The sequence below is a fragment of the Rousettus aegyptiacus genome, unplaced genomic scaffold, assembly GCF_014176215.1.
Source record: "Rousettus aegyptiacus isolate mRouAeg1 unplaced genomic scaffold, mRouAeg1.p scaffold_m13_p_15, whole genome shotgun sequence".
NCBI lineage: Eukaryota > Metazoa > Chordata > Mammalia > Chiroptera > Pteropodidae > Rousettus > Rousettus aegyptiacus.
Genome location: NW_023416290.1, coordinates 17649520 through 17662332, shown reverse-complemented (window position 1 = coordinate 17662332; position 12813 = coordinate 17649520). Strand labels below are relative to the sequence as shown.

General features: G+C 38.9%; 2 protein-coding genes across 6 annotated transcripts in view; one reads left to right on the top strand and one right to left on the bottom strand.

Moving 5' to 3' along the window:
* Window positions 1-5798, bottom strand: part of PLAG1 (PLAG1 zinc finger) — a 45256-nt gene extending 39458 nt beyond the window's left edge. For all 4 annotated transcript variants that reach the window (XM_016126203.2, XM_016126207.2, XM_016126206.2 and 1 more), the window contains exon 1: window positions 5611-5798. The gene's annotated coding sequence lies outside the window, so the exon portion shown is untranslated. The remainder of the gene's footprint in view (window positions 1-5610) is intronic.
* Window positions 5799-6210: 412 nt separating this feature from the next.
* CHCHD7 (coiled-coil-helix-coiled-coil-helix domain containing 7) lies at window positions 6211-11832 on the top strand. 2 transcript variants are annotated; one of them, XM_016126210.2, is made up of 4 exons: window positions 6211-6333; window positions 8829-8897; window positions 10704-10846; window positions 11585-11697. In XM_016126210.2, exons 2-3 carry the CDS (start codon window positions 8844-8846, stop codon window positions 10818-10820), a joined length of 171 nt encoding a protein of 56 aa, XP_015981696.1. In that variant the 5' UTR covers window positions 6211-6333; window positions 8829-8843; the 3' UTR covers window positions 10821-10846; window positions 11585-11697. The 2 variants fall into 2 exon arrangements, with proteins under 2 accessions (XP_015981696.1, XP_015981695.2); XM_016126209.2 differs by having other exon boundaries at window positions 6215-6333; window positions 10748-10846; window positions 11585-11832.
* Window positions 11833-12813: the final 981 nt, after the last annotated feature.

Genomic DNA, 12813 nt, shown 5'->3' with positions numbered 1-12813 from the left:
ATATAAATCAAAATTTACCTTTAACATTATTTTATTCTGAAATTCTCATCTACCTAGTTCTGCCCCATCAATTTTGTGCATTTTAGTTCATACTTATATTCTTATACACTTTCATTACCTAAAACTCTTTTAAAAGGCATCAAAAAAGAACATTTTTGCTTTCTAACATCTTCACATTTCTAGATTTTGTTTTCAGAAATAGTTTTCTCTTAAAAGAGTGCAAGGAAATATTTCAAGCAAATTGCTTATCCTATTAACCTAGGACATAATTGCCCAAGTTCACTCCTTCTACACATACACATACATTTCTTAGGTAGTCATCTCAAATTCCCAACACACACAGTGGTTTAGTTTTAATACCATGATCCTGTAGTAACTCTGTTTACAAGACATCCAGGGACTTTTAAATACTAACAATTTTCATGCAGTATCACACCACTTTACTTTTTAAACAAGAGATATTATTTCTGTTTTATAAAAACGAGTTTTTGTTTTCTGATAAACATTAAGAACAAAGAGCAAAAACCTTTACATCTTAACAACAAACACAAAATCACAAACAAAATCAGAAAACAAAAATACCAAAGCACCCTTGGTAGTTCCATATCACCATATCCTTTTCAATACCACCCTGGAAAGAGGAGGCAGGGACAGGTGTACACACTGAGGAGGATGCAAACCTCTGGGCAGGAGGCCAAGCAATTCAAAAGTAAAAATCAAATTATGCTTCTGTAATAATTTCTACTACATTTTCATTTCTATTAATGTATATTCCTAATAACTTCAAATGTTAATAACTATACACCAATATTTTTATAAAATATGATCTAAAAGTTTTCATTTAATTTCTCAAATTATATTTAAAAATTAAGTTTGTTAATGAGCTATAAAAGTTGTTCTGCTATAAATTAAAAGTAGTAACACAGCAGATGTCAGGTTCAGGCATTTCAAAAAAAAAAATGAGGCAATGAAATAAATACAAAAAGTAAAAATTAGTCACCTCCAAAGTGGTCTCATCATAAAATGGAAAGGACTTCCTTCTCATGAATGAATTCGAAAATCATAGTTAACTTTAAAGCTCATCAATCTGATGTACCTACCCTGCCCTCACATTTAACTTATTTGTAAATACTTTTCTAAGGCTACCTAAACACTAATTGATTAAATATGCTGCCTGCATTAATTCCTCTTAAAATTAAAGAAATTAAAGGTCCACTTTTGTTTTGTTTTGTTTTGTTTTGCAGTGTCTGATACATTTTCAAAGTACTCGATGTTTCAGAAAAGGTGTTTATCAGGTACTCAAAACATTTAAAAAATGGCTCAAGGGACAATTTATAGCCCTTTTACCTTTAACATATTCACTATCTTGGAGATTGCTAAACAGATTCGGTTGTTCTTTCCTTCTTTTGAAACTCTTCCCTTACTCAAATAACTAAAGAATCTAAGATGTTATCAACATAAAGAGAAAAAATTTATATTTATTTCTTACACATTTGGAAACACATCAAAAAGAACAAGTATTCCAGGCAATGTAAGTAAACTTAGTAAAATTTTTTCTTGAGTGTGAGTGTGTTTTTCATATACCTTGGTAATTTTTCATATACCTTAATTTTCCAAAGAATAGTATTATAAATAAAAAATATTAATATATTCCTAGAAGGAACCAATATTTTGATTACACAGCTCAAGAGGCAAATGATTATTGAAACAAAACTTCAGAGATAGTTATAGATGTGTTTCAGTTATCTGGCATTTCAAATCTCAAAGACAGACACATTACATTTAACAAATGACAATTTAATCCTGAGAAATAAAACTTCCAGAACACTAAACCAAAATGTACACAGTAAAAACCAGGATTCTGTTAAAAATGAAGGAAAAATCTCCAACCTTTGTGTAACATTAAAACACACAGGATCATTAAAAATTTTTAGCTATATTGATAAAAGCAAGTTCACTAACTTATTTAGCTATGTCTGCTTATTAAAATATTTTGGTTATACTAAACACATAGATGTAAAATTTTATCAGCATTAGCCCACACTTATAAATCATCTTCAATAGCACCTAAATTCCTTATAGAATTTCAAAAAGCAAAAATAGGCATATAAATTTCAAGAAAGAATCTCAATCTATGAGGTTTCTTTAATTCTAACTGAAAAATTATGAACATACCATATCCTTGGATTATTTCTGTAAACTGGTATAATTTAATTATAGGTTAAAAAAAAGGATGTTCAATGGGTAGTATTTCTAAGGCATTAAAAAAGCTCGATATAACCAATTCAAATTAGATATTGTGTTGTGCCTTATGTAAAGAAGACTCCAAGGAATCACAGATTTTATACCTGTGCACTGAGAATGCTTGTTTTAATTCAGACAAGTAGCTGGTTATGTCAAACTCAACCCCAAAGAAAGTTTTGTATCACCCTTTGTGAGATGAATAAACCCACAATACCAGCACTTTTGTTTAAGTTGACAAGAATCATAACTTGAAGTGTCCAGACAACTTGATGAACTCAATGGTCTAAAATAACTGGAGGAAATACTCTTCCTTCACTTTTACAGAAATTGGATTTATTGATATTAGTATCTGGTTTGTTAAAGTGGCAACTATTCAAGATCTAAAAGACTCATTTATTTTAAACACATAGCCTAATTCTGACTACTTATAGTCAACATAACTGTCTTGAACCAAAATGCGATGAAAATGTAATTAAAACTGCAAAGTTTTCATAGGTATTAATGGCATTCTGAAATCTCTGCACAGAAGACTATTTTGGGGAGGGAGGAAGTTCCTCTCCTCCACTGATAGTTTGAGTGTTTCCAATCAATTTTGATTTAATAGTGGTTAATGGGATTAATTTTTGAGTTCTTATAAAGTTGTAATTGCTTCCAAAATCAGAAACCACAAGATGATGTACTCAAACGCTACACCGATATAAGCCTGTTATGGAGACATTTACAGAGAGGTGCAGATAGGAGCTCAGTTGCGAACACAAGTTAACACATAATGGATTCCAAAATAATATTTTTTTCGTACAGTATGGCAAGAAAAAATACTCTGGATAAAGAGTCTAAAATTCCAGCTCTAATTTTAATCCATTTCTACAAATCATAAAAACAAAGGAAACATGCATTTATTTCAGAAACTCCATATACCTGTGGAAAATGGAAAACAAGTAAATTTTATTCAAGCTTAACCTTAATCTCAAGTAGAATACACCTAACAATTTACATATTTTAAATTTTGTAAATACTGTAAAAATCTAAACCATTAGAGACAATAGTAGTTTCTGATCAGTAAATATTTTGTTAAATAACAAATAAATTTAAAAGATGCAACTTATAGGTCTCAGGATTTCAAATCTTTTAATTTCAAAGGCGCAAAGTTACAGCACATGTATAGGATGGGCTTTAAAAATGGGTATACGTAAACTTTTCCATGGTGTTGGTGTATGTGCTTTTTTTCCCTTAAAGAAATGCCTATTGCTTCCAGTGCTAAAGAATCTCCAGCAATCTGTCTACAGTTTTCAACCAGAAGTCCTCATTGTACCTAAAGCCAAATTGAATATTAGGTATTTTACAGCTTTTTACAAAATGGCTGTAAAATCACATTACAGGCAAACACAGCTCTTTGATCTCACTGCACAGAATTCATAACTGTTCAATAATGCTATACCATTACACCACACACCTTAAACTATTTCCATTTTTCCACAATTCCTTCCAAAATCAGCTTGCAAAGCAAAGCAATGTAACGTGAAAAGTTCCTGGGAGGGCTCGTTACACAAAAGAACAATTTGGAAACAAACTAATCTACACAATATCCATCTTCTGTTCAGCGTGTTTATCCCTCCTTTGCCTCCATCACTCCTAAAGGTGGATGCACTTGAGTAATGGAAAGAAAATGCTCTTCCATCACCACACACCCTTCCAGCACTTCTGCTTTTGGTCCTCAGACAGTGATTCTGTGTAGGTGATGAAAATCATGAGAGAAGCTGTCCCTTTAAAATGCCCTGCTCTGTCCCATATCCCACGTGGAACCAACATCAGCAGCACTTTCCCATTAACTTCAATGTAATTCAACAGGCATCATGCTTTTAAATACATAAAACCAGAAAACCTCAGCTTAACATTCTTTATTGAGGATGAACAGGTGAAGCAAACGTGTCAGGAACGGAGAAGCGAAGCAATCCCCACCCCTCCCCAAGGTACTCCAGTCTCGCACTCCAGTCTCTCGGTGCAACATCACCTCTCTATCCCTCCTCTGTAGAGCCCAGCTTAAAGAAAGGAGGGAGCCACTAACAAAACCTGAAGCATAAATGCGACGAAAATGCAATCTAAAGCCGGAAAGGTTTATTCTTCCAATCGCACATATTAAGTCCATTAAGAAAAATGGCATCGCTTTTTTTCCCACCAAACCCCCCCCAAAAACCGCAAAGATCATTAAAAGAGAGTTGTAAAATAGCAAATAAAGTGTTTATCTTATCACAGATCAGTCCACATTACCAATAAGTTTAGCAGTTTCTGCACTACCACCTCCCCCCTCCCTCCTCCTCCTCCTCTTGCATCGGATTTTCACGTTTTCTCATTGTCGGTTGAGTTATAAAGGGCTTTTGCCCTTCGAAAGTTTCAAAAAATAAATAAATATTAACTCCTTGGTCCCTGCAAAGTCAAAATGGACTTCAGGGGAAAGGCGGTTCATACTTTTACCTTTAGCGAAAAAAGGGGGAGCATCCCGGATTTTTAGGGATTTTTTGCGATTTTTTAAAAATTTTTATTTGGTTATATGCCTGAGTTCTCCCTCCATTTTGGTTGTTTATGATACTGACAACAAGCTGTCCCTGCTCTGTGCAGATCTCCTGCTTTCATTTAGCACCCCCTCCCCCTACCCCCCCCCCCCCTCGCAGCCACACATCCAGGGTTCACACCTCCCCCAAGACCCCGCACCCGGACCCCGGCTCGCCCACCTGAGGAAAAGGCAAAAACAAATTCGTGCCCCCCCCCAAAAAAAACCCCCTCTTTTGAAAAAGGGGCAAAGTTACCCCAAGTCACTCAAAGTGCCCCCCAAATATTGCCGACTGCGGTTTCCGCCAGGCCCTTTAGGAAGCGACCTTCCCCTGGGATGTTTTGGTGGAAAATGCGGAGAGTTTACTCTCAAAACCGAATTTATATTAATTTTTCCCTTATTTTTCGGGTCTCTAATGTCTTCCGCTCTCGCTGCTGCCGCTGCCGCTGTCACAATATTCACAGCACCAGAGAGGAGGAGGAGGAGGAGGAGGAAAACTTTTCAAACTTTCCAGACCCTGAATAAAGGGGTTTTTTTTTCCCACCGACCTCACCTTTGGGTCTCCAGCCGCATCGCCCCCTGCCCAGTCAGCAGCGACTTCGGGAGTCCTCACACCCTCGTTTGGTAATTTTATTTTATTTTTTATTATTATTTTTCTCTCTGGGGTCCTGAGCAGGGGCTGAGAGTAGCACAAACTTTTCCTCCTCCTGCCGCCGCCGCTGCTCCTCTGCCCCCTCGGCTAGTCCCATAATTTAAATAACCCTGATATTTCTCCCGCTAAACGCCTCTCCGCCGCCCCGGACCCCGAGAGAACTCACCGCAGGGCTTTAACATCCTCCCTCCGGCCCGTCCGCCGCCTTTACACCGCCCGCGGAATTTCTAATAATTTTTTTCTCATATTTCGGGCTGGACGCGGCGGGCCTGGAAATTGTTTCCTTACGCCTCTTTCCAGCAGCCATTGTAGTGTATGCGCTGCCCCTGCAGCCCAACTTGCAGCTGCCGCCGCCGCCGCCGCCGCCGCCGACGTCGCGCCCACCGCCGCCTCCCCGGGCTTGCTCCGCCACCGACCCCGCCTCCCGCCTCCCACCTCCCCCCGCCCCGCCCCCGGCCCCCGCCCGCCGCTGTGCCCACCCCCAGCGCGCGCTCTGCCCCAGGTCGGGCCACTAGGCGCGGCCGCCGCCAGGGTTGGGCCCACCGATTGGCTCTTGGTGCCGCCCATCAAGCAGAAGTGTTAAAAGACCTGCCGAGGCGCTGGGGGCGCGGTGGGGCGGGGGAGGGCGGGGCCGCGCGCGCCGCTCCGCCCACTCCCCCCGCCTCAGCCCCCCTCCCACCAGCTGGGGGCGGGGCGGGACCCACCCGCCCCCGCCTCCCTGCACCCTTCTCGGTTGTCAGTCAGGCAGCGGTGCGCGCCGATTGGGCCGGCGGCCGCGGGGGAGCGGGGGCAGCATGTTGGGATGCGCGCTACTTAAGGTCCAGCTGCGTGAGCCCTTGACGTGTTTGGTGCTGGAGACTGCCGGTTGCTGGTTGAGCGGCCGCCTGAGGTGAGTGGTCCCGCTCCTCTCCCTCCCTGGCGGCTACAGGGAAGGGGCAAGAGAGGGCCGCACCTGTGTCTCCCCAGGGCTTAAAACCACTCCTGCGCAAAGCCGAGTCCACCGGGTCTCGCAGCAGCGCGGGCCGCGTATCGTCGCTTCTTTTCCCCGCGATACGGGACCGTTCCGGTCCGAGACAGGGGAGGTGACCCCTGCCTGGGCACCCCCGCTCTATCTTCATCGTCCCTCACAGCTCAGTTGAAGCATAATTGCTTACACCTACCCCCAGTTTGCTCCGTTTACCTCGCCCCCTGTCCCTCTCGGCACCGTTGAAGGTCGAAGCAAGGTGCGTTCACCTGTGCCCGCCGTCCCCCGTCGGACGGACAGGCAGCGTCACGGAAGGCAGCGAGGTCTCAGACTTGCATTTCTCTGGTTTCTCCTTTCGATTTCCCCGCCTCCCTCCGATATGCCACCAGACTTCCTGACCCTGTCGCTCAGCACCTAGCAGTGGGTGAAAGGCTATAGGTTCTTACATGACGTGTTTCAGCCTCCCAATAGTTGCACTTTGCGTTTTATTGGAGCCACAGACCCTGCCTGGCTCTAACCAGCACGTGGGCTCGAACGTGTTCAGTAAGGTCCTTTCCCCTTCCCTTTCAAAGCTACTTGGAGTGTGGGGACTTGAACCACTGAAGGAGAAATCAAGAAATACTTTTTTAAGCAGTTTGCCCTTTGGAGAAGATTTTAGAGTTCCTCAAATATTCTGTGCTTGTGCGACCTCTCCTTCAATTCTTTGGTTTTCTCTCTGCCAAGCAGAACTTTGTAACATTTATTTGGTACCTTCAGAAATTGAGTAGGTGAGGCCTCTCTAACTGAGCACTAGAGCTTGCCCTGAAGCCCCGCCTCACACTGTAAATTGACATTCCAGTTAATACATGAGAAATTGATGCAAAGAAGGTGACGTTCGGAAATCCAAACTTAGATTGACTTGCATTTAGAACTCGAAAGGGAAAGGGAATGTGAATAAACTCATGCTGCAAACCTAATCTGATTATGTGATTTTACCTAGGTGTTATTTTTGAAGAATTCCCGAGTAATGATAATAAAATACAGAGTAGGACGCATGCAACCTGTCTATGTCTGATTGTTGTTGAGATTATATCCAAGGAAAAGAACAGCTAGGCAGAGTTCTATGTTCTCACATCATAGGATAGATGTAAAAAAATGGAGCTGTGAGTGTCATCATTCTAGGAAGAAGTCAAGCCTACAAAAGGATTATGTTCAGAGAAAGACACTTCTAGATATAATTGAACAGCATCTTGAATTTCCTTTTTGTGAAGATGTTTCTGTTAAATAGGTATATTCATGTATTGTTCAATGAAAATCATAAAATAAAAGGATTACTTCGTAGGTACAAAAAGTTAAAGGACCCCAGAATGACTACACTTTTTTCCATCCTTCTTTTCAAAAGTTGATCTCTTTTAGTCTGGACAACCTGATCTCTCTCAGAATAGAAGAAACCTTAAGTGACTTGTAGTTGAGAATACCTCCACTTTTCAGGAACTTGTGGGATTTGATTATTTTTCCTGAGTGTGCTTTATTTCTTTAAACATATCTTAGTTTTCGATGGTACCATGTTGGGCAAGGAAAAGCTTCTGACTTGTCTCGTTATACTGATGTAGTTTTTTATTGAGTGGCATTTTGTAGGTCATACTACATTATTTGCTGGCTTCTCCTTCAATCTTTAGGTAGAAGTTAATTGAGTTAGTAAAGGGTTCAGAAATATAAGTTATTTCAGCTCTTTGAACTTAGTGCAGAGCATTTAAAAATATTTGTGGGTGGCTTATCCATAGTATGCCAATATGTTGAAACAAAAAAGGCACTGAAATATTTGTTAGTAGCATTCCTGGATTCCTTCAACCCAGGGAAGTATCAATTAAGTAGAAGATGCCACTGGAAGTAAAGTTTCAACTATTTTTTTTTTTAACTTCGAAATACCAGCTAAGCAGTAAATTTGTTTTTGGTATATTGGCCACCCCTGTGCTGGCCACAGAGTAGACATTCAGGTTCTTTAGTTAACAAATGTTTTTGCTAAAGTTGGGTTGTACTAAATTATTCCACACTTATTTTGTATGTTAATCAATGTTTAATAAGGAAGTAATTGTTATAGTGCAGTACAACGATCGTTAGTGTATTTAATTTCTTAACCTTTAGAAATAAGAATAAACCGAAACTGAATTATAGCTGAACTACTTTTCTTTCTGGACATTATTATCAAATTTCGTAGATGTATTAAAATATAGCCTTTATGCTAAGGTAGGATGGCAATGCAAAGGAAAAACACATCAAAGTCCTCATTCTCAAAATACAGAAGATATATAAAGTTTCTCGCTACCCAATCATTATGCCAAAATTAATTTTCAAGTACTTATGGGGCTACCGATATTTACTGATTTCTTTTTTGTCATCCACTGTGTAATGTAACTCTTTTCCCCAATATCTATCTGCAGGAGAAGACTCTTAGGATGCCCATGGTAGCGCGGAGGCTGAGAGATCCTGACGTTAATCCTTGCTTGTCGGTAAGGTGGTTTGCTTCTAGTTTTTATGAGTGTTAAGTTAGAAATACAGGCTTTTTCTGATTTCGTGGGCATATATTTTCTGCAGTTCTCTTTTTTAAAATGTCTTTCTCAGTTTATTTGCTTTTTAATTTTAATGGGACTTTTTAAAATATAGATGTTTTACATTTCCTCCTACCCAGAAATTCAGTATATATTCATGTAGGTCTTTTTTTTTTTTTACTATTATTTATTTATTACTTAGTTAATTTAGTTGTTTTTTTTTTAAATTAAAGTGTAGTCGACATATTAGTTTCAGGCATACAAACAACATAGAGAGTTGACATTTATATACCTTAGGATGCGATGATCATCACAGTAAGTCTGAGAACCGTCTATCACCCTACAATGTTATTATGGTATTATTGACTGTATTTCCCTATGACTTATTTTATAACTGGAAGTTTGTATCTCTTATTCTTTTTCACCTTTTTCACCCATAACCTCGCCTCCCCGCTTCTAGCAACCATCAGTTTGTTCTCTGTATCTACCAGGCTGTTTTTGTTTTCTGTTGTTCTTTTTAGGGTTCTTTCTGTGCAAAAAATATTTCTAGCCAGCATATCCTTATTTCACTAGAGCAATGTTAGATATATATGATTTAGCTAACAAAAATTTTATCTCTTTTAAGTTAGTTAACTTATTTGTATAATATACAAGCATTTAGTTGTCACTGTAATATTAGACAGGCATATGTAAAGCCGAGGAAGATTTTTAGTCCAAACATGAAAATTGAAAAGTATGAGATTTTTAAACTGTCACTGAAATTTATGTTTTAATAGCAATAATTTCATGTCCTTGAGACAACCTGGCTGAGAGTAAGGGACTAATGATAGAATCAGTCTATTTAAAGCCTAAGGGTTTTCACAAAGGTGTCAGATAAGCAAAATGTTTTGTTGTAATAATAAGCTTTTATTGGCATTTATTCGACATGACAATAGTTGTGGCTTTGTCATCAGACCGGGTGCTATGTAAACAATATTCCCTGATCCTATATGCATTTTCCAAATATACACATTCATTAACTCTTTGGTATAGAAGGTAAGATTCATTCTGTATATTAGATAGGTTCTCAACTGCTTTATTTAATAGAATGTTTCTTAGATCTATGAAGCAAATAACCTACTCCTTTAGTTAAAGGTTTTCTTTCGATAACCTCTCAGAATCATATCTTTCACTTTAAAATTTGTTATACCATCTATTTCCACTTCACACAGCTTAAATTTAATTCCCAAATGGCAGCTACCCTCCTTTGAACTCATAGCTCTGTGTTGCTTACTTGGTTTTGAAGTGATACTAATGATGTCTATTAAAATTGCTTATACAGTAGTATATTTACTTGCATAAGGAAGTGAATGATAGCCAAAAATACACGGAGATGAATGGTGTTGGATCTAGAAACCAGCATTAACATCAGAAACAGTCAAGTCAGAGTGAGAACTTGGAAACGCAGGAGAGCTGTACTCCGAGTCGGTAGAGAGTTTTGAGTCTAGCTGTGTAGCAGTGATTTTGATCACACTGCACCTTGCTTCGCCTTCTTTGTTAAATGGTTACTGGGCTTCAGCTCAAATTCATGTGATTAAATAGTCAGAAAACGGACTCAGACTATGAAAAGGAAGATGTCTGCCCCGAGCAGAATGAATGCTGGAATAGTTAAAAAGGTAATTCAGTTTTGTTCATTAAAATGAACAAAAAGGAAGTAGTTCATATTAGCTTCTTTGGGGAAAGCAGCTTCAGAAGGTTTTTTTTTTTTTTTTTTGGTTTGTTTTTTAGATCCTATTCCACCTCTTAAATGATGCCTATCTTACATATTTAAGGAATCCGATGCTTCTACCAGATGTATGGATGAAAATAACTATGACAGGGAAAGGTGTTCCACTTACTTCTTGAAGTACAAAAACTGCCGGAAATTCTGGGTAAGTCTGGCTTGGTGAGAAGAGTTAGTCTAACTCATCTCCTAGGCCTGAAACTGAAACCTGCAGTTAGTACCCACTAAATGAGATAACTGTAGGGAAACATAACTTTTCCATTTTACTCTCAGTGTTATTTTAGTTCTAAAGGATCCTCGAAAGCTCTTAGCTGCCTCGTTGTATATGCATGGAATAAGGTATAAGGGATGCAGTTCTAATATAGATGGGTCATCCTAGGTGTATAAACATTTGCAGGCCTAAAAAATAACCTTGTTATAATTTTAGCTCTCTTTGGGGATGAACAGAATAGATAACTTGTCATAACACTTATTAGGCTTTCATTTCTGCCTCTTCCTCTTCTACCGACACCCAGGGTGGTTTAAATGGTCCCATTTTTCTTGAGACATTAGTATGTAATTTCTGTTTCTCTGAGCACTGGATCTACCTATTTTCTTTGTCTCTGCTGAATTAACTATTGGTTTCATTGATGGACTGTACACTTGTGCTCTTAATAGTTACATAGCATATCACCATCTCAATTACTAATAGTATTCTCATTGGAATAATCACTAATATTCAATTGTTAATTGTTTGAAAAACTTTTGTCCTAGAATTAGTTTTTTGGTTTTTTTTTAAACTTGGATTTTAGAATTTTTTGATGAAGCAATAACAAATTATTGGCAAATGATTAGGATTTAATGCATAACTGATTTTGATTTCTTTTTTTAAAATACCTATGCACAGAATTCTGTCATGGTCAAAAGAAGACAGAATGGAGTGGAGCCACCTATGCCTACAGCGGCAGAACGAGACGAAATCTTGGGAGCAATGGGAAAGATGCCATATTGAACGTTTGCATTAAAATTGTTTATTTGACTTAAAAGCAAATGAATATTTTAAATAAATGATTACCGTAATCTTTTAAGACCTTATAGGCCTTACCCAGATAGATCTTGAATTTTCCAAAGAGAGGTAAAATTAAGTTACCCTTATGTCCTGTGTGTTTGTTCTTGGTACCATGTTGGTGGTATGCCATTGCTAATTGTACTGTGTCACTTAATTCCTAGAATTTACTTCTGGGAATTAAGGGGGTGTTAGGAAAGGCTATATAAGGAGTTGACTTTTTCTCTGGGTCTTAAAAGAAAAGTAGGGGTGAACAAGTAAAAGCTGAATGGAGGCGAAAGAAGGGCGGTGTTTGATATGAGCAACAACAATACGGAAGGAAAACTCCAGCCAGATTCGAGGAGTTGTCTGCAGACTGCCTCGCCTGGTTTAAGATGGCGGAGGCATGCTGAAGAGAAGATGGGAAGGTAAGCCGAAGGCAGATGTCTCCTCTGCGGCAAATCTGAGGCTCATTACCGAGCTCTCCGTCCTTCCTTCACTCATTCTGTTTAGGTTATGACATTCACTAGGCGGGAAGCAGGGGTGCGGGTAGCTGGGGTTAAATGTCATGCAAAAGAACTGGTGTTCCTTATTTTTGTTCTTCATGGAAAGGCATGATTAAAGGATTCCGTGACAAATCCATAAATATTGGATAACTGTGAAGACATAGTATTTTTGAACCATGGCAGTGGGGAAAAAAAATTGATTCTTCTAGAAGGATTTCTATTTGTAGACTGAATGGGCAGGAAAGGGTATGGGGTTCATCAGGTGAATGCTGGGATGAAACTATAGCTCAACTTTATTATGATGTAAAAACAAGAATATTTAGTATCATGGCCGGGGTGGATTGTGTAGCAGCTCTCATGCCCACTGCCTTTTAAAGTCGTTTGCTTCAATTACAGAAGTATTATAAAAGACATTTAATTAAAAGTCAGTGTGTAGTAGAAAATCAACAAAAACAAATAATTTGTGTCCTTTTTCTTCATCTGGTCTAGGATCTAGAGTATAATTTTAATGGCTGTTGACAACAAATTGTCTATCTCATTGGTCTTAGTCCAAAACTCAGCTCACGTTTTTAAGCCATAAGATCA